This window comes from Chanodichthys erythropterus, chromosome 13 (assembly GCF_024489055.1).
Source record: "Chanodichthys erythropterus isolate Z2021 chromosome 13, ASM2448905v1, whole genome shotgun sequence".
NCBI classification, from domain to species: Eukaryota; Metazoa; Chordata; class Actinopteri; order Cypriniformes; family Xenocyprididae; genus Chanodichthys; species Chanodichthys erythropterus.
The window spans coordinates 51,778,485-51,799,651 of NC_090233.1; the positions used below are offsets into that span (position 1 = coordinate 51,778,485).

Here is a 21,167-nt window from a genome sequence, read left to right on the forward strand (position 1 = left end):
AGCAGATTGAATTCAGGCTTTTATTCACATATAAACACTGATCACAATGAAGCACATCGGTTCTTGCATGTCAAGCAATTATGATTGAATGTCTGTTTATGAATGTTTATGTGTGAATAGAAGCCTAAATTCAATCTGTTCATCATATAAAGCGATTGAGTCTCGTCAGAACATTTGGACTAAACCTCTGAATTCATATGGTTTAGTTTTACAATCTCTTTATGAACTTTTTGAAGCGTCAAAGTGTGTCAATGAATGGGCAGAAAGCTCTCAGATTTCATCAAAAAGATCTTCATTTGTATTTTGAAGATGAACAAAGGTCTTACGGGTGTGGAATAACGTGAGGGAGAGTAAATTATGACAGAATTGTCATTTTTGGGTGAACTAACCCTTTAAGGATTAATGTCATATAAATTTGGCAAGAGAATACAGAGTGAATTAATGCATCGATTTGGTACACGAGCGCTGGCAGAGAAATAAATAATTCTCGAGACGACCACTGGAAAGATTGTGGTCATTCATCTCATAATTACAGTAATTCCAACATGACATAAATGCAGCATTTAATCTGGATCAAGACCCCCACATGATGAGCACAACGCTGTAACGCTTGCATGAAGAATAACTCGCACAATCGCTGCTGAAAGCACTCATTGGTAGTGACGGACATGCCGTGGATTGGGAATTTTTAATGTTTTTAACGGTAAAACACAAACTAGTCTGGAATATTGCTTTGCGGCAGCTATTTACAGGACTGCGAAACAAACAAATAAAAAAGTAGTCACAGACAAATCTGATCTACACATACAGCTCACATTCTTGCGTGTTTTATGAGTGGTCCTCTTCCAAAACAATAAAAAAAAACCTGTAAACATAAAAAATTACACTTTATTTGTCGTGGAATCATCTCTGCGAGCAGAACATTAGCCTCATGATCGTTCGTGTTTACCCTTTATAAACCTTTAAATTCAGTCCCGCTGGAATCAGCTGCTCCCAAAGAGCACCGACTTTCCCAGTGGATTCAAGTAAACAGAATTTCTCACATTGTTTTCTCCATTATTTTATTCCTCAGGGAAAGGACACCTTCTTCCGTTTGTACTGACTGGAAGTTTCCTAAGTGCTTTCTGACTGCTCTTTCTCTTTCTCTATCTCTCTCTCTCTCTCTCTCTCTCTCGATCAAAGCGCAAACCTCATTTTCATCTCAGGGAACAATGAAAACCAACAAGAAATCAAAACGGACAAAGATTTGTGTTTCTTTTTTCCAATCCTTCCAATAAACCTGTGATCTGTGGCCCCTAAAGTTACACGTTTTCTTTTCCTTGTTTAATTTTTTGTTTCGTTTTAACACACACACACAACAGAATGAACATTTGTTTGGAAGCAAGGTCTCCTGGTGGCAAGTCACAAATTTTCAGAGGTCACATTTTCCCCACGTGTTGGATGATTTGTTATCCTTCTACACTTGCTGTTGTTGTGTGTCTAGTCCCGCTTGGCTTGGAGCTGCTGCTTCCAGGCCTCGTTCAAGTAAACCAGTCGCTTGTAGTTGAGCACAAACAGGATGAAGTTCAGTAGGTATGTGGTGACGCAGATGAAGCAGAAGTCCTTAAGGACGAAGTAGAGGATGTAGCCCAGGTACAGGGAGCCCATCACTGACGCGATGGAGGTGGTCATGAGAATCAGAGCGGCCATCGCACTGGCCGTCAAACCTGCGCGCGCACACACACACACACACACACACACACAGAGCAATTAATGCACTGAAGTAGCAACAGCACTGTCAACACTAGAGTTCAACTGCATTAAACACATCAATAACCTTCAGACATGATGCCATGTATAGTGGTGTGAAAATATGAAGATAATAATAAAAATGCAACATGCAATAATAAATCCACCTACAATATTACAAAATCAACTACATAAAATCCCTTTTTTAGTTTATTTTATGTTAATTCTTCCTTTTTGTAGTTAAAGATTGTAGTTATACTGTATATAAGTGCTGTCAAATTGATTAATCTAACATTGAAGTTTGTGTTTACATAATGTAGGTTATATATATATATAGTTGTTTCATCTGCTCACCAAGGCTACATTTATTTAATTAAAAATACAGTAAAAAAAGTAATATTGTGAAATATTATTACAATTTACAATCACTGTTTTCTATTTGAATATATTTGACAAAGTAATTTATTCCTGTGATCAAAGCTGAATTTTCAGCATCATTACTCCAGTCTTCAGTGTCACATGATCCTTCAGAAATCTTTCTAATATGCTGATTTGCTGCTCAAGAAACATTTAATGTGTACAATTGTACAAAATATTTGTGTACAATATTTTTCTTCAGGATTATTTGATGAATAGAAAGTTCAAAAGAACAGTGTTTATCTGAAATCTAATCTTTTGTAACATTATAAATGTCTTTACTGCCACTTTTGATTGATTTAATGCATCCTTGCTGAATAAAAGTATTCATTTCTTTAATTTCTTTTAAAAAAAAATAAAAATAAAAATTCTTACTGACCCCAAACTTTTGAACGGTAGTGTATAATGCTACAGAAGCTTTGTATTTCAGATAAATGCTGTTCTTTTGAACTTTCTATTCATCAAGGAATTCTGAAAAAAAAAGTACACAACTGTTTTCAACATTGAAAATAATCATAAATGTTTCTTGAGCAGCAGATCATCATATTAGAATGATTTCTGAAGGATCATGTGACACTGAAGACTGGAGTAACGATGCTGAAAATTCAGCTTTGCATCACAGAAAATAAATTACTTTGTCAAATATATTTAAATAGTACACAGTTATTTTAAATTGTAATAATATTTCACAATATTACTGTTTTACTGCATTTTTAATTAAATAAATGTAGCCTTGGTGAGCAGACGCAACTTCTTTTAAAAACATTAAAAATCTTAGTGGTTCCAAACATATACATATATACATATACATATACATATACATATATATATATATATATATATATATATATACATATATACATATACATATACATATACATATATATATATATATATATATATAATACACATATGTGGGTCAAAGACATTTAGATGTCCGTGTCAGTACAAATTTACAAAAGTGATTTTATATTATACATAGAAAGCACATTAAATGCAGATAAAAGGTCTACTTTTAAGGTTTCAAATGAGTTTTGGGAAAATAAAATGTCAAAATGTGGGTGAAAAAAAAAATGTTCCATTGTCATTCAGTGTAACACTTATATTTATGTAAAAATTGAAACAACATAAAAGAATTAGTGAGAATACTAAATTTTATTGCATTTTAAATTAGTAAAAAATTCTTGCTAACAAAAGGGCAAAGCCTAGGAGAGTGGCAAAGTTTAAATATGTAAAATTATAAGTAATTAGCATTTGGGGTAAATGGCGTAAATAGATTTTTTGTTGTAAATATCCCTGACATTTTAGTGGGTATCTTCTGTAAATAATGGTAAAAAATGTATGATTTTTTATTTCATTTTTGCTCAGAAAAAAAATAAAAAAATAAAAACAGGACCCATTTTGATGTATTGAAAAACAACAATTCAAAGCTGTATTTCACTTATTGTTTTGATGCTTGAAAACCCTTTTTCATCTTTGACCCATGTATAATGTGTGTGTAAACAGTATATATACACATATACCCCATGTATAAATATAATTATATACACATATATTATGTAAACAAACTTTTATGTTAGATGTATGCATATATATATATATTTATATATAGTAAAATAAAATGGAAGTAAAACAAAATGAATAATTAACATTTAGAAAAATCAACTGTATAAAATAGTTCAGTTTAATATTTTTAGTTTTTTATTATTATTTTATTGCAATATCAGCATCAATGTCTATATTCATGGCAGAAAAAAAAAACACTTTAAAAATAATAGCAGCAATAATAATAAACAATATAATTCATACAAAATCAACTATATAAAAAATCTTTTAGTTTAATGTTTGATTTAAAAAAAATAAAATAAAAAAAAAACGACTTTCCCAGCTGAAACCTTCATCAAAAACATTAATGAAATTGTCTGGCGAAAGCACTTGCGAGGTGATCATTTGTTTATATGAAGCATATACATTTATTTATTTTTTTTTTGAAAATGGCAGATCGTTTCTCTAGATAAGACTCTTATTCCTCGTCTGGTATCATTTAAAGCTGCACTAAAACTGACATTTTCAACCGTCTGGAGGCCATTAAAGTCCACTATAAGGAGAATAATCCTGGAATGTTTTCATCAAAAACCTTCATTTCTTTTCGACTGAAGAAAGAAGGACATGAACATCTTGGATGACATGGGAGTGAGTAAATTATCAGGAAAATTTTATTTAATTTGAAAGTGAACTAATCCTTTAAGCATTAATAATTTCTTTATAATCACATTGAAATCCAGATCTTGCTAGCGTGTTAGAAAATCCGATCCAAATGTACTCAACTGCTTCACTTGTCACTGCACATGGCGAAACAACGAATACTGAATGAATGACACCTATATTGTCACACAGACTGTTTCTATTTCTGTAACACACAGAGATGCTGCCTATGTAGAGCGTTTCAAATCACTCACTCATGAGGATTCACTGCAGCGAGGGCGATGCTTTAAAAGGTAAGTGCCTTTATAGACATGGCAGCTAAATTGGTTAAGTGTCAAAGAGTGGGAGTGGCTTATGAAGAGGGGGCGTGGCATGTCTCAGGCTTGACCTTTCCCCCACTAATCACCACTCGACCCCTTCAGAAAAGGGAGCGTTTCTTCAGAACAGAGGGCATTCAACACACACACACACACACACACACACACACACACACACACAGGCACAGTCTGGCTATTCATAGTCATGAAATTTCATTAGGGCAGAGCAGGACAAAAAGATCACACATATTAATGCTACAGACAAGGACAGCAGATAGCAAGAACTTCAGACTCGCGTCTGAGATTCGGGTCATGGAGATAAGTGAGATAAAGCAAGATTTTAGGAATTAAAAACATCAAGTGTCTGTTGGTGCAAGGCTACACACGAGTCACGACACAAGGGATCTGTTGCAAAACCTAGTGAGCTGCCTTGCGGTCTACAAAGCATCCTTTAAAGGCCAAGAAATGGACCCTGATAAGAGACTGTTTTGTGTCTAGGTCATCTCCAGAGCTCTTATATCAGTCCTTGATTCAAGACGGACAAAATGCATGCCTCGTATTCGATCATCGCAAAAAAAATTTTTTTAGGTATTTTGGATTTTTTGAAAAACCTTTTTTTTTTTTTTTACTAGTCTTAGGTTTTTGGCTCGATCAGAATCAAACCAGTTCAGCAAGACTCTCTGTAGTCTGATTGTCAATAATTAGCAAAAAAAAAAAAGTTGAAATTTTCCTAATGGGGCGTTGAGAGATGCAACTTGTGCGAATAAATCGCGCTATTCACACATAGTTGGATGCTTGAACATTTTGAGTTTACTCGCTTCATTCAGAATTTGCGTCATAAGAGGTGCTCTCCCTCTCCTTTAAATAGGTGTCCCAGACTCTTCCACTTCTTTCTGCACACTTCCTCTGAATAAACAACTCGTCAGCGGGAAAGTAGTTGTAAAATATGGCGAATAAGCTCAATTTGCCAGCTTTAGCTAGCTTGTAGTCTCATTATATTATATTATATTATATTATATTATATTATATTATATTATATTATATTATATTATATTAATATTTATATTATATATATATAGCGCAAATTGAGTAAAGCCCGTTTTTTACAACTTTCCAGATTGTCTGACCTCCTCACTTACTTTCTTTCAAACAAGATCCTTTTTATTTCGGTTTCTATAAAAGTATGAAGTAGGGCTGTCAAACAATTAATCGCGATTAATCGCATACAAAATAAAAGTTTGAGTTTGCATAATATATGTGTGATTACTGTGTGTAATTAATATGCATATATAAATACACACAAGTTCATGTATATATTTAAGAGAAATATGCTATTTATGTACAAAATATTAGTATTTGTATATAATATAAATTATATTAAAATATAAATAAATACATATATTTGTAAATATTTCTCAAATATATACATGAATCTGTTTGTATTTATATGTACATTATAATTACACACAGTACACCCACATATATTAGGCAAACTTAAACGTTTAGTTTGTATGCAATTAATCGCGATTAATCGTTTGACAGCCCTAGTAGGAAGATGTATCGTACAGCGATGATGATTTTGTCCTCCATTGTTGTTTCAGATTTCTGCCTCCGCTCATAATCACGTCACTACTAGAGCAAGCTCCTGATTGGTTAACGCGGCACGAATTTCCACCTCATTCGCACAAATTACAGTGCAGGATGTCTATTCGCGTCTTTGCATTTACTTACAACATGTAAATCAGTCACGCTTAATGCTTCATTCTATAAATACACAACCCTAGGTCAGATTGACTTGAAAATTGGCATGCGGTGTCTTTGTCCAAGGTGATGGACAAATGAATACACTGATTCATTTGTGCTCCGAAGTTTCCTGAAGCAGTGTTTTGAAATCGGCCATCACTAAATAAGTCGTTATTTTGTTTTTTTGCCGCACCAAAAATATTCTCGTGGCTTTATAATATTAATATTGAACCACTGTACTCACATGAACTGATTTAAATGTGTTTGTAGTACCTTTATGGATCTTGAGAGAGGAAATGTCATTGCTCCCTATGGAGGCCTCACTGAGCCATTGGTTTTCTTTCCATTAGTCTGAAAGACGACGTGTTATGGAAGCAAAATCTCAAAATTGACGAGTGCATGAAAAAACTGTTTTTTCCTGTAGTCTCCTGCCTTAAAATGGAACAAAATTGACTTTGTATTTGCCAAAGCAAACTGGAAGTGTCACAATGCTGTCTTAAAATGCCACCTTAGAAGGCATCTCAGTAGGTTTTGCCATTCGTTTGAGTAATTGAGCCAACAGCCTCTCCATTCATTCACATGCTGATAAGAAAATAAGAAGAGAAACTGCACAGTAAAATGTAAAACCGTTTATAGGAAGAGCAAAACGGTCCATCAGAGATTCAACTGCACGTTGGCATTATGCAAATGTACTGCAATAGTGTGAAGAAAGACTTCAGTGTCCAGTTTTAGAAGCACAATGAACCTGAGGACAGATCAGCAGAGCCAAACACGCAGAAGAACTTGAGTCAGCAAAGCCCACATGACCGCTGAGGAATGAAGCAACGGGACATTGTGAGGCAGACATGCGCGTGGGAATCGGTCAGGATGGTCAGCTAGTCATCCAACAACCGAGTAGCCAATTAGTGAGGCCAACTAGTTTCTGTAGATTTTTTTTTTAGCTTACATTTGTGTGGTGGTTCAAGGGTAATGAAAATATTTCACACTGCCATTATCACACATAACATGCATATCTGTTTGTTTGTGATGTCTATGATAGTTTGCAAAGTAAGATTGTAGTTATTTCAGCAATCTCACAAAAACATGTCCGGATCACATTTCGTTCCCAAAAGCAAAAAGATTTTTTGAAATGGCAACATCATTTTTCATGACAGTTTAGCATATTTTCCTCCAATTACTGTAATGTATTGTAAAACTAATTAAATTTATTTTTCCAAAAGATGAGACTCTCATAACTATAATACAGTATCTTAAAAACTAATAATAAAAATAGTAAAATATTATTAACATACTTTTAATTTAAAATCAACATAAAAGTAGTACATCAAATGTTACTATTATTTATAAATGCTTCAAAATGTTAATAATATATTTTATTTGCATTTTTGAAGGGAATGTGGTTAATTATCATAAATGTATTTTCCAGTTTTGAGGTTGAAATTTGACGGGTTGCATTCGATTCATCCGATCACGTCTGGTGAAGATGACCCAAAACCAGCAAATTATGCATGAAAACGTAATTCTGCAGTGTTATTTTAGTATAATATAGTTTTTAATAATATTTTGAATTAGCTTTTATTTATTTATTTATTTATTTTTTCAGTTTTTATTTTAATTATAGTTTAATTTTTAGTACTTCTGTTATGTTATTTTTTGTTTTAATATTTAGGTTTAGGTTTTAGTTTTAGTTTATTTATTTATTTAGAGTTAGTAATTTTAGTGCTATAACGTAAACTTATTTCAGTTAGTTGCAAAGACAACAATTCTAATATTCATTTAATAACATTTTTCATCAAATATTTTATATTTTATTTTATTTCAGCTTTATATCAATAGTGTGCATTAGCACCCTCTCTCTTTTTTAGCAGAGTTGGTTCTGGAAGTAACTTTTCCATTCATTTTGTCCCATAGGGATTTTTTAAAAAGTCTTTGTTAAAGTGTTACAAGCCATGAACCAAACTAACCAGCTGCGAGGTGAATCACAACACTACACAATTTGATTTTAAGCAAAAAAAGTATTTGTAAATCAGACAAAAATACAAAGGTTCAAGACTGTGTACTAAACGGCTTTAGTGAGGGGAAAGGACTATGAAGCATTGCAAAAAATATATAAAACACGCATACTTAAGTATTTTGAGAGCCTGGAGACATTGACTCAATTTCATCATTCGCAATGCTTCATAGGAGTGGGCGAAGCTAAAGAGTTATTTTGGCGTGTGTTAATTTTTTCAACTATAATTAGTGTAATTTTCTGTGTAATTCTGGTGTAATTGGTGTAATATTCTGCTGTTGAACACTTTTATTAAAAAAAATAAGCTGAAATAATGCAAGTCGACGTCTTCAGCAGAAGCAAATACCATCGATTAACAACCTCGGAGCTCACAGTATGTCTGTTTATAAAGGTTTATAAGTTACCATTCAAAATCAATTTCCCTATGGAGAAAATAAATGGAGTTTTTACATCCAGAACCCAACTGTTGCACTCCATCTTGACACAAATGTTTTAATAGTTTTAGTTACGATAATCCAGACGAGAGGAATGAGAAGCGCAAGAGAAACTGATACAGCAGTAACTCAAACACAGTCAGAGAGGAGACCACCGGAGACTGGCGCACAAGAGTCATGGGGTTAAACTAAGGTTGTGAATGTTTGACCTGTGCGTTATCACTGAAATGCTAAGAGATTTCACCTGTCAGCGGTGACAGACATGGACAAGTGAAGGCGATAACTCAGAGTTCAGTGAGACTGAAAACTTCCTACTATAACCTGAGATGCTTGCACAGTCTCCCTTACAGTATTTTTATCAATCCTGTTTCAGGAAACGATACGAGTTAACATTCATCTTTGGCTGATATCAGACACTGTACACTGCATGTACAGTTCAACTGATGTGAACTATCAGGTGTTTCACAAACAAACCCTGACAGAGACAGGAATGTTATCAATGTTAGTTTCAACACTAGTAAATGTAGTTTAAGGGGCTGGAAACACCATGTGTGTTCTTGTGTTTAAATTATGGCTGCGTAAATCATAATTCAAGATCATTTTGGCTAAGATTGAGATCATGATTATTTGGAAACATCACCTATTTTTATTTTATTGTATTTTTTAATTATTCTTTTATATTTTTACATTTTCTTTTTAACAGCGGATTTCACTGATATTTGAATATAATTAACCTGAATTATTTTTAAATAAATATAAATTAACCATAATATATAATATATACACATTTAAATAAATATTAAAAACAATGAAAACAATTTTTTGAAATCAAAATAAAATGCAGTGATTTCAAGTGCATTAAGGCCTTTAAGCACTTGCATAAAAAGATTTATTTATCAAGCATGTAACCACTTAGATCATAGATGGAAGACCATTTACAGGAAATACAGGCAATTTACCATAGGAAGTATATGGTTATAGCACAAGCTATGTTTGCATGCTTGTTTAGAATCATATGTCGCATGTGCTCGTGAAGTTTTTAGCTTTCGTTTACGATTTATAGGCTTTTGAGTATATTTTGCCACACCCATTTTCTAAATGACCCTGTTATAGCTACCCAAAGGGTACAACTGAACTTTTTTTTGATAATTATTGATCTAGAGAGTCCAGCGGTTTTATTGAGGTTGAGCAAAAAAATCTAAGACAAGTTCGCAAAAGTAGTTTTTTTTTCTCAAATATTAAACAATTTGATTGACAGCAGTGGTTCTTGAGGCAAAATTGTTCAGAATGAGGAGATCTAACATATGATATGCATATTGTGTGTATGTGAGAAACTTTGCTTAAAATACAATCATTTTTAAAATGTGTTATCGCCCCCCAGTGGACAATTTTTCGTTCAAAATTCTCACAAACCTCTAGGGCCACAATTCGAACATGCCTACCAAGCATCATTCCGATCGGCCTCTGTTAACCTTGTCTAATAGGTGCTCAAACTTAACTGGCCGATGGCGGACATGTTTTTTAAGATACACCAATGTCCTCATAGACAATCATGGCACCTTGGACAAAGACAATGCATGCCAATTTTCAAATCAATCAGACTAATAGTTAAGTATAGTAATTTTTAGGTTTTTATCTTGTTATAACACAACCAAGTGGCCAATCGTCACAATTTTTTTTTTATTGTGACCAAAGATTGAGCCCATACACCAGTTTTCAGAGTCTGGTAAAACTCTCTCATTTTGTTCACAAGTTTTACAATCCACTTCAAAACGTTTTGGCAACCCATAAAGACCGTGAATCGAAATTTCAACTTTTTTTTTTATAATTATTGACTATCAGACTCCTGAGAACCTTGCTGCACTGGATTGGTTCAGATCAGACTAGTTCGCAAAAGGTTTTTCAAAAAATCCAAAATATCTGAAAATTTCTGATTGAGCCATTTCATACTTTTGACCGCTATAGCGCCCCCGTCAGGCCAATCGGGGCAAGCCTTGGGGACGATGTAGACGGTGTGAGTACTACCAGCCCTCAAAGTTTCAAACGTCTACAACTTACGGTTTGGTCTGCCCGATCACTTTTACGGGAGAATGCTGATCTTTGAAAATTTTAACAATTACAATTGGATTTTAACGCTATATATACACTTGAACCCCTAATAAGATTGCCTATGTTGTAGTGAACTTCCACAACCTACTAAAAAACTACTAAAAACTATAATATTTACCTTGTTTTCATAATTGTCGGAGGCCAAAATCAAATTTTATTTGTATAGAGTTTTCACAATACACATCGTTTCAAAGCAGCTTTACAGAAAAACATGAAGTTAATGTTTATAATATCTGGTTTATAGTTGCATTTATTGGATAAGAGCTGGGCGATAATATAGTTTACACTTTATACAAGCAATCAAGCAGTTGATATTGCCCTACACGATTATACTGTATGCATGTATCAACTTTATGCACGCAATGACCAAAGACATTCATCAGAGACCAATGGACATGTTAGTTTAATAAAATAATATTTATTATGACATAATTTCCATACTGGTGCATCCCTATAAAGTACTGGTTTATGTAAAACAGTGGCATTAACTGCCGATTAGTGCAGTTTATGATGTTCTTACCTAGTAACAGCTGAAAGACATAAAAGAAAATTCCATAGACACTGTTTGGCTGGTTTACTGCACTGTCGTTCCCAAAAATGGTTCCTAACAGTCCAAATCCTCGACCCCATCTAGAGAGAAGTCGAAAACACAACAGAGAGAAAGAGTAAAGAAGCAGAAGTCGAAAGCAGACAACATGAGAGATGAGAACTAAAAATATATGCTAATATTCCAGCGCTCTGGGTTGCTCTTGGGAGCAAAGACAAATTATGACAGAATATTTGGCCTAAATCAAAACCAATGATCAAAACAGCAGCATATAAAAGGGAACAGTTTCTGTTTATTGGTGCGAACAGATATTTCTGACCCAAATTGTTTGAAATTACATCAACAAAGGAGAAATGTGGTGGTTTCCGGTCACGTCCAATTCCAGCATATGGATGTGACATTTGTAGTCCAAACATGGCAAACATAAATATTGGGTAAAATAGTGCACTTTAACTGAATTATATTTACTACTTTTAAGTATTGAAATTATATCAAGTATATAACAAACGTTTCTTGTGTCCATCATCTTGGAATAAGGTTTTCAACCAAAGCTCATCGTAAAGCATTTTCTAATTGCGACTTTTTATTTCACAATTTATCTCAGTTTATGACTCGCAATTGAGCTTTTTGTCATAATTCTCTGCAAAGAAATTGGCTAAAACAATACAGGGAGTGCAGAATTATTAGGCAAGTTGACTTTCTGATCATATTTTTTTTCCAAGCACATTTTACCAATTCCAATCTACATCAATCTTAATAACTACTATTAATATTGTTTTTAATCATTTATAAGTGATATATAATTGTTCATGAAGGCTGGAAATGAAAAATGCCCTATATTCAGGTGTGCAGAATTATTAGGCAGGTTTTCTTTTACAGATAAAATGAGCCAAGAAAGAGATTTAACTCAGACTGAAAAGTCAAAAATTATTAAATACTCATGAGAAGGACGCAATGCTAATGTAATACTAGAAATTGCAAAGTTAAAGCATGACCATTGGACAGTGAAATGCTCATTGGGTCAGCGGGGTCATACAAAAACAGCTGGAGAAGAAAAGAAATAATTAAGAATTAAGGTGAAGAATTAAGTGTGAAACCATCAGGAACCCTTTAGTCTCCAGCGCCACCATTTCCCAGTACTGAAACCTACCTGGAGTCTTCAGAAGTGTGAGGTGTCAGGATCTCAGAGACTTAGGTTAGGTGAAGTATCCTAAAAAGCGACATGCTCTTAATAAGAATCACAAGCTGAAGTGTTATAAAGTACATGAAGACTGGGTTTTTATAGGCCTTATAGACAGACAGCTTGAGAGTGACTCCTGAAGGACCAGCACCACATCCTCTTGTACCACTGTTTGAAGAATTTATCTTCCAGGATCTGGCAGTAAGGTGTGGGAGTTCACTTTTAGTCCATCTCTTATCCTGAAATGTCCATCTTGCAGAGATGGACTAAATGATCTTCCAAAACTTACTGCCAGATTCTGGAAAATAAATTCTTCAAACAGTGGTACAAGAGGATGTGGTGCTGGTCCTTCAGGAGTCACTCTCAAGCTGTCTGTCTATAAGGCCTATAAAAACCCAGTCTTCATGTATTTTATAACACTTCAGCTTGTGATTCTTATTAAGAGCGGGTCATTTTTTAGGATTCTTCACCTATCCTAAGTCTCTGAGATCCTGACACCTCACACTTCTGAAGACTCCAGGTAGGTTTCAGTACTGGGAAATGGTGGTGCTGGAGACTAAAGGGTTCCTGATGGTTTCACACTTAATTCTTCACCTTAATTCTTAATTATTTTGCAGTTAACGTGTCTTTTCTTCTCCAGCTGTTTTTGTATGACCCCGCTGACCCAATGAGCATTTCACTGTCCAATGGTCATGCTTTAACTTTGCAATTTCTAGTATTACATTAGTATAGCGTCCTTCTCATGAGTATTTAATAATTTTTGACTTTTATGTCTGAGTTAAATCTCTTTTTTGGCTCATTTTATCTGTAAAAGAAAACCTGCCTAATAATTCTGCACACCTGAATATAGGGCATTTTTCATTTCCAGCCTTCATGAACAATTATATATCACTTATAAATGATTAAAAACAATATTAATAGTAGTTATTAAGATTGATGTGGATTGGAATTGGTAAAATGTGCTTGGAAAAAAAATATGATCAGAAAATCAACTTGCCTAATAATTCTGCACTCCCTGTATCAATAAGGCAAAATAATCATGTTGGACCTTCATGTTGTCTGACTATCACAAAACAAAACTCATTTCAGCATTATACAGTAAAATAAAGAGCTAAAAGGTAAACAACTTAAAGGGATACTTGCAAAATGAGCTTTCAATAAAACTTGGCTGCCTATACAATAGAAAGGCGAAAATGTTTGATGTTGGTGCTACTTGACTAGAGAAAACTCTAGGTTAGTTTTCTTCCCTTTTGCCAAATAGATAGACAAACTTCAGCACCCATAATGCACTGGGCATGTTGACGTCTGAGGCAACTCCCACCAGTCTGCTATGGATACACTTCCCAGAGTCAAATACCGCCTTGCTTTAGTAGGAAATACTTCTTCGCAAACTTTTAGTCATAATGGTGTCGACTTGTATTGTTCCCAAATGCAAAAAAATCAAAGAGTAAATGTTTAGTGGGAGCAAGCTACTTTCTATTTCAAGTGAAATAGAGCTGCATGATTCAATGACATATTAAGTCAATTGTCACCACCTAGTGGCGTAACGATGTAATTGATGGAATCGTCATTTGAAGCACCAAGCTACTTCTAAACGAAGTTACTCTATTTGTATCGCTTCTGTAGACATCAGTGTTTATATCCAAACTATAAACTTTTATCCCAGTACATCTGTGATCATTTGAATATTTGTAAGACAGAAATAAAAAAAAACTTTTGCTGACAAACAAGAATTTCTTGGTCCATGTAACACGGACAATGAGTAAACATTGTTCATTTACAAATGCTACCAAAGGCGGGTTGAAAACATAGCAACCGGATTCCAATTATGGCTGACAAAGTGTAGAACTTGAGTCTGATTCTTATATTGGTCTGTCTAAGTGTTTGAAAATCCTGAAACCTTTTCTGTAATCTAACCCTGAAGAGGAAGAAGGTGAGTAACACAACACTGTAGAGCAGCTTCTGCTTCATAACTTCCTGCCAACAGATTCGTCAAAGATTGAACCATGCCAAACACCTGAGGTCATGCCAAATCTCTTCCATATGTCCCATCATTCCCAGTCAAAGACGCATGAATAATAAAGCCGTACAATCATGATTCTGTTTCTAACAATATTGCATCAAAGCTTCATTGTGTCGATTCCTAGCAGGCAAGGTCTGTATATCAGACATGCATAATAAATTCTTCACTTTTACAAGACTCACCAACATACTCCCAAAACATAATTTGTCACATCAGGCTAGTTATTTTAGTTTGTAAAGTTTTAAATATGGATATTTTTCTTACAAAATCCTATCGCTTTGCTTCAGAAGGCCTTTATTAACTCCCTGGAGTTGTATGGATTACTTGTATGATAGACAAGATTGTGTTCATCTGAAAGAAAATAGTCATATACACCTAGGATGGCTTGAGAGTGAGTAAATTATGGGATAATTTTCTTTTTAGGGTGAACTAACCCTTTATAAGTTCACTTGGGGAAAAAAAGCCATCATGAAGCGAAACCCCCTCATGAAAAAAGAAACTGTGACAATGAACGCTTATCAGGATCAACTAAACGCCCGGTTTTCAAAAGTATGTGAAGTATTTGAGGTTCAAGGCATAAACCAAGAGTTTTACACACTGGTCTGTTATTGTAGGGGCATTAAATGTCCACGCCCCTAAACATGACGCTGAACAAAAACTGTGATTGGTTGCTTTACATGTCAGTCAGGCGGCTTTTTCAGTGGTTCTTGGCCAATTTAAGCTGCTATGAAACCCAGACCTTCTGCCGTCTGGCTACACGTCTATAAAGATTCGTACATTACTGTTAAAAATCAATTTCCCTATGGAGAAAATAAGTAGGATGTTTACTTCCATAACACAATTGTTTCTCTCTATAAATCAAATTCTGATACAATACATGCACCACTTACAGCACAAATTACCATCATTCTCCTGCAGAAATACTTTCACAAACCTTTAGACAGCAGCGCAGTCAAGACTCAATGATCATCAGTGTTTCCCAATGGAGTGACTGATTAATTAGTGGTGAAACATAGCAAAAGATCTTGATCAACTAAAGCCATCTAATCATCTGAAGTCGGTTCTGCTGCACAATAAAGACTTGCTGGTTCCCTTTAAGAGCGAGACCTTAAGCCTGATTATGTAACATTCCCGAAAACCTTCACCCGGCTGGGGTTTTGTTTGGTTGTTTTCTCTGCTGAACGCCCGGGACGTCCCTCTGAGCAAACAACGCAATCACCATAGACAATTTAATAGATTTAGACATGCACAGCTTTTGTATCCCTTCAACTACACTTGATGGTAATAACATAAGTGACCATAATGTATAATACTGTCCTATTTATCTCCGTGATGAGTGGGCACATCTACAGATTCACAGATAAAGAAGGAAACTATTAATACCAGATCTGCAAGACACATGAAGCACATCCAAAGCAGTACTGTCAGTCTCCTGTCATCTCAATAAGTGAAAGATCAAAAAAATCATCCACTAGGACAGCTGATCTATGCTGATATGATCTTGGTAAGCATGTGATTTGTTTTCCATCTGCGTTTCATCAAATGATGTTTTCCTGAAAGTGTGTCAGTGTGTGGAAACTTCACATGACTGTCCTGACAACCACATTTTTCCCTTTAAGCTCAACAAGTTGCTTGAAAGAAGTGAGCTTATTGTTGAATCAACAGGTAAAACAAAACTTCTTTAGCAAAAAAAAAAAAAACTAAAATCTGGACCTGGATATAAACTAAAAAAATATACAAATCATTTACATGCATGCAAAAATTACTATTTTATTCCAGAATCGATATTAATTCATATTAAATTGCTTTATTTTAGTCCTTGCTTATAGACGAGGCGGAGGAAAGTTACCTCTTTTATTTCAGCAGAGGGCAGGGCTCGAAAATAAGGACTGCCGTTGGCATAAACATCGCTCGGGACAGATGACGCAATCGGGCCAGCGCTGCATCACAAAAGTTTATCATTTGCACATGTTTTTAAGCTTTGAAAATTTAAATATTCAAGTGCAAGAAAACACAAAAGATAACTCAATTCAATAGCGTGAAGTTTTGTGCGCACGCATCCGAAGTGTGCACCCAGAAAGCCGCTTCTCAGACAGCGTCCAAATGCTGAATTGAGCTTTTTCACTTCTTCTTGCGCTTGAAAAGACACATTCACACAAAATTACATCCTTGTAAACAACTTCTGGTATATCTTAAAGGGGTCATGAATTGAGAAATCAACTTTTCCTTGAGCTTTTGATATATAAGAGGTTCTGTGAGTTTCAGAACTGAAAACTTCCTTCCTTATTAGTCCAATAAAAGCTTTTGACACCAGGCCCAGAGAACGACTCATCCTGGAATGTGCCTATCTATGACATTGATAGGTGAAACTCCGCCTCCACAGAAGAAATCAACGCCTACTTCATCATTGCAACATTAGCCACACCCACTAACTACTTGAAGATGATGAGGAGAGAAGAGCGACACAGGACTAAAATAACATTACCTTTCAAAGGATCCTAATGCAGGAATATTGTTATTTATTTTGAACAATGTGAATGTCTCAGTTGAGCTTTATTTTTTTTTGTATTCGGTACATTTCACTGGGGATTCTTTGCTAAATCAATCGCATTTCGGTTCAAACTGACTTTTACGATATGGACTCGACAGTAATGCAACAACATGTCAGTAACTGAGTTCATTCTAATGCCTGATCTGATATCAATGATTCATGTACAGTCACATGATCTTTGTGTGTCAGTAAATCAAACCAGTGACTAAACGACCAACTTCACGTTGTTTCTCTAAGTAGGATGAAAATAATCTGTCATTTAAAGGGTGATTAAATTATATATAGAACGCTCCCTTTACAATCACTGGAGCTGTCAATCAAACAGCACTTTAGTTTATCAGTGTCTGAGTTCTGTACTCGGGCCAAAACTCCCGTTTTATTCAACAAATCTCTTAGTTACAATGAGTTTGCACTAATAGTTATGATGAAAGCATTTGTTAGTGTGCAGATATTGATGAGATCACTGTTTTCATGAGCTCAACAACATGTCTGTGATCAGCTACAATGTTCATCACTGCAACCTTTCATGCCACGATCTAAATATAATGCCACAGATCTAAATGCTATAAATCTATTTCAACACTTGTAGATGTAAAAATGTGCTAAAAGTTTGAGAGAGTAATACTTAGCTATTTCATATGCAAATATGTTATCCAATCACAGCAGTGGGCGTTTACACTGAAGTCTCACAGCAGACACGCCCCTTAAAACAGAGCGTTCAAATCAGAGGGCTAAAATCAGGGTAGGAAAAATGCTTTTTATTTATAAATTATGATGATTTTTGATGTAGTCAAGTCACCTTTATTTATATAGCACTTTTTACAATGTAGATTGTGTCAAAGCAGCTTTACATTGATAACTGGTATATAATTTTGGCTGCACAGCAGATCTTAAAGAATAGTGTCGATGCAGGCAGATCAAAGCACTGCTGAATATCAAATGTCAAGTGTCCCCAACTAAGCAAGCCAAAGGCGACAGCGGCAAGCAACCCAAACTCCAACAGGTGACATCAGGTGGAAAACAAGTGGCAAATAGGTGCTAAAATGGAGAAAAAAAACCTTGGGAGAAACCAGGCTTAGTCGAGGGGCCAGTTCTCCTCTGGCGAGCAGTGCTTTGTTACGACTCAGGATGCTTTCATAAGTCCGATAGGATCACAACATTCAAAGTATTTATTTGAGTTCCATCCAGTAAGAAGCATACTAACATTACAAGTGCATCCCAGGAAACTTTATAAAACAACGCAGTTCATGACTTCTATAAATTAACAAACAGTTGTGTAACAGTACATTGGATCCGTGCCTCTCTTAAAGGAACACTCCACTTTTTTTGAAAATAGGCTTATTTTCCAACTCCCCGAGTTAAACAGTTGAGTTTTACCGTTTTCAAATCCATTCAGCCGATCTCCGGTTCTGGCGGTACCACTTTTAGCATAGCTTAGCATAGTTCATTGAATCTGATTAGACCGTTAGCATCGCGCTTAAAAATGACCAAAGAGTTTTGATATTTTTCCTATTTAAAACTTGACTCTTCTGTAGTTAAATCGTGTACTAAGACCGACAGAAAATGAAAATTTGCGATTTTCTAGGCTGATATGGCTAGGAACTATACTCTCATTCCGGCGTAATAATCAAGGAACTTTGCTGCCGTATCATGGCTGCAGCAGTGCAATGATATTAAAACTGTTTAACTCTAGGGGAGTTGGAAAATGAGCCTATTTTCAAAAAAAGTGGAGTGTTCCTTTAAAGTGACAGCAGCCTAATAAATCTGTTAAACAACAAAGGACAAAGAAAAAAAATCACTGACTGCTCTTGACTGAATAACTTTTGTAATTTAAGGATTCATCTATATTTAATATTTAGTTTATGCACAGTGTTATTTTACGTTTGCTTATTAATTTTCTCTACTGAAAATTACTTGAAAAACATGAAAAGCAGTGTTTATTTTATTTGTATGTTTATTCTATTGTATACGACCTGCAGCCAATAAGTGTATCGTTCGATTTTTCATGGTCTAGAGTTTAAAAAAGCAAACAAAAATCGCAATACTTGTAGAATCGCAATTCTTAATCACAATGCATATCGTATTTTCACCCAAATATCTTGACAGTATTGAATCAATGAGATAAGTGCATCATCCCAGCCCTATATATATTTTATATGGTATACAGTTTGCATAACAATAAAGTAAGCGCTATAAATAATTGCTAAACCACACCATTAATGGTCTGATAATGTGTGAGGGAGTATCCTTCAGCAGTAAAAACAGGAACTGACGTCTCATAAATAAACCAAACTGATTTCAAAGGTTACTAAAACAAAGTTGAACCCTTGCTGATCAAACTCATCCACTTCTTCAGCCTCACACATCAATGAAACAATTAAAAATTCTCGAGGGAGATGAATGCTGCATTTAAAGGGGCTGATAATACGCAAAATGTGAAGAGAAACAAACATTTTATGAAAATGATAAGCATGAAACAGCCTGTTGTACTCATTCAATTGATTTGCTGTCAAGTTAGCTGAAGATGCTCATAAATAAACGAGTCTTTGATTTCATCTCGAGACCACAATCGAGTTAATTACACAATAAACGCATATGACATCATCTGTGTATAATTACACACATTATTATAACATTCAGCGCTCTGATATTGAACTCAATCACACATTAGCACAGTTAGCATTAGCTGCTATCGCACTGTGTTTCTCTTCACAAGACAAAAGCCTCATTCAAATACAGCTTTAAACGAAAGTCGTTTTATTTATATCCATATGTACATACTACACCAATAAGCTTTTCAAAGAAAAGACCATTAATATAAAGCTAATATTGCTATTAAATTCTCAGTCAGTCAGCGGCCCGGAGCGACTCTCCGGCTGTGTGTCAAAACCTAACGAACTCCCTGCCTAGACATTATTTTCAGATATTTATACTCGCACTTAAACTCTGGAACGCGCATAAATGATTCAAAACATTCAAAATGGGTCAAAACGTTGTTTTCAAACGCTCGAACCACGCCTATGACAGCCACAAACGCTGTCTAGGTAGGGAACTCGCTAGGTTTTGACACACAGTCCCTCTCTCTCTCACCTGGACGTGAAGACTTTAGAGCAGCTGATGGAGCTGCTCAGGTCGCACATGGCGCGGTAATTGGCGTCGCGGGTCTTTTCCCTCTCCACATGGAATGCGTACAGGGATATCAGAATTCCTGAGAGACACACGAGCAGCCGGACTATCCGCTCCCAGCGAGGGGTGGACACTCGCAAGACGGGCGCCGCCATTTTTTCCCGGCCTTTGCACGAACGCGCGCAGCCTCCCCTGCCTCAACCGTTGGGCGCGCGACGTGGAAAAGCGTCGGGACGTGTCACCATACCAGAGGGCGGGGCTTGATTCTAATGTAGGCGTGGTCTGATAGACAAGGGCGTGTCTAGCAAGCGTCTCGCCATTCTTGTGTCAGTGGGGGCCTTTATAATAAAACAAGATTCAGGGTATCTTTGTGCGGCCCTTTGCACTGTGATTACACACCCGCATGTTGTAATAAAGCTGCAGGCGGGTATATATTATACAAAGACTTTTGATTAACTTACATAATATATATATATATATATATATATATATATATATATATATATATATATATATATATACAGTACAGTCCAAAAGTTTGGAACCACTAAGATTTTTAATATTTTTAAAAGAAGTTTCGTCTGCTCACCAAGGCTACATTTATTTAATTAAAAATACAGTAAAAAACAGTAATATTGTGAAATATTCTTACAATTTAAAATAACTGTGTACTATTTAAATATATTTGACAAAGTAATTTATTCCTGTGATCAAAGCTGAATTTTCAGCATCATTACTCCAGTCTTCAGTGTCACATGATCCTTCAGAAATCATTC

At 35.2% G+C, this 21,167-nt stretch overlaps 1 protein-coding gene across 1 annotated transcript; it reads right to left on the reverse strand.

The window, feature by feature from the left end:
• vkorc1l1 (vitamin K epoxide reductase complex, subunit 1-like 1) lies at positions 1 to 20,612 on the reverse strand. Its single transcript, XM_067407529.1, has 3 exons — positions 20,356 to 20,612; positions 11,485 to 11,594; positions 1 to 1,706 (listed from the first exon to the last, which is right to left on the reverse strand). Exons 1-3 carry the CDS (start codon positions 20,544 to 20,546, stop codon positions 1,480 to 1,482), a joined length of 528 nt encoding a protein of 175 aa, XP_067263630.1. The 5' UTR covers positions 20,547 to 20,612; the 3' UTR covers positions 1 to 1,479.
• Positions 20,613 to 21,167: the final 555 nt, after the last annotated feature.

Excerpts from the sequence above, each read along its gene's own strand:
- vkorc1l1 (XM_067407529.1), bottom strand. The coding sequence starts at position 20,546 with ATGGCGGCGCCCGTCTTGCGAGTGTCCACCCCTCGCTGGGAGCGGATA. Across the intron at positions 11,595-20,355 it reads TCTAAAGTCTTCACGTCCAG|ATGGGGTCGAGGATTTGGAC; the intron begins GTGAGAGAGAGA and ends ACTTCTCTCTAG. Across the intron at positions 1,707-11,484 it reads TGTCTTTCAGCTGTTACTAG|GTTTGACGGCCAGTGCGATG; the intron begins GTAAGAACATCA and ends GTGCGCGCGCAG.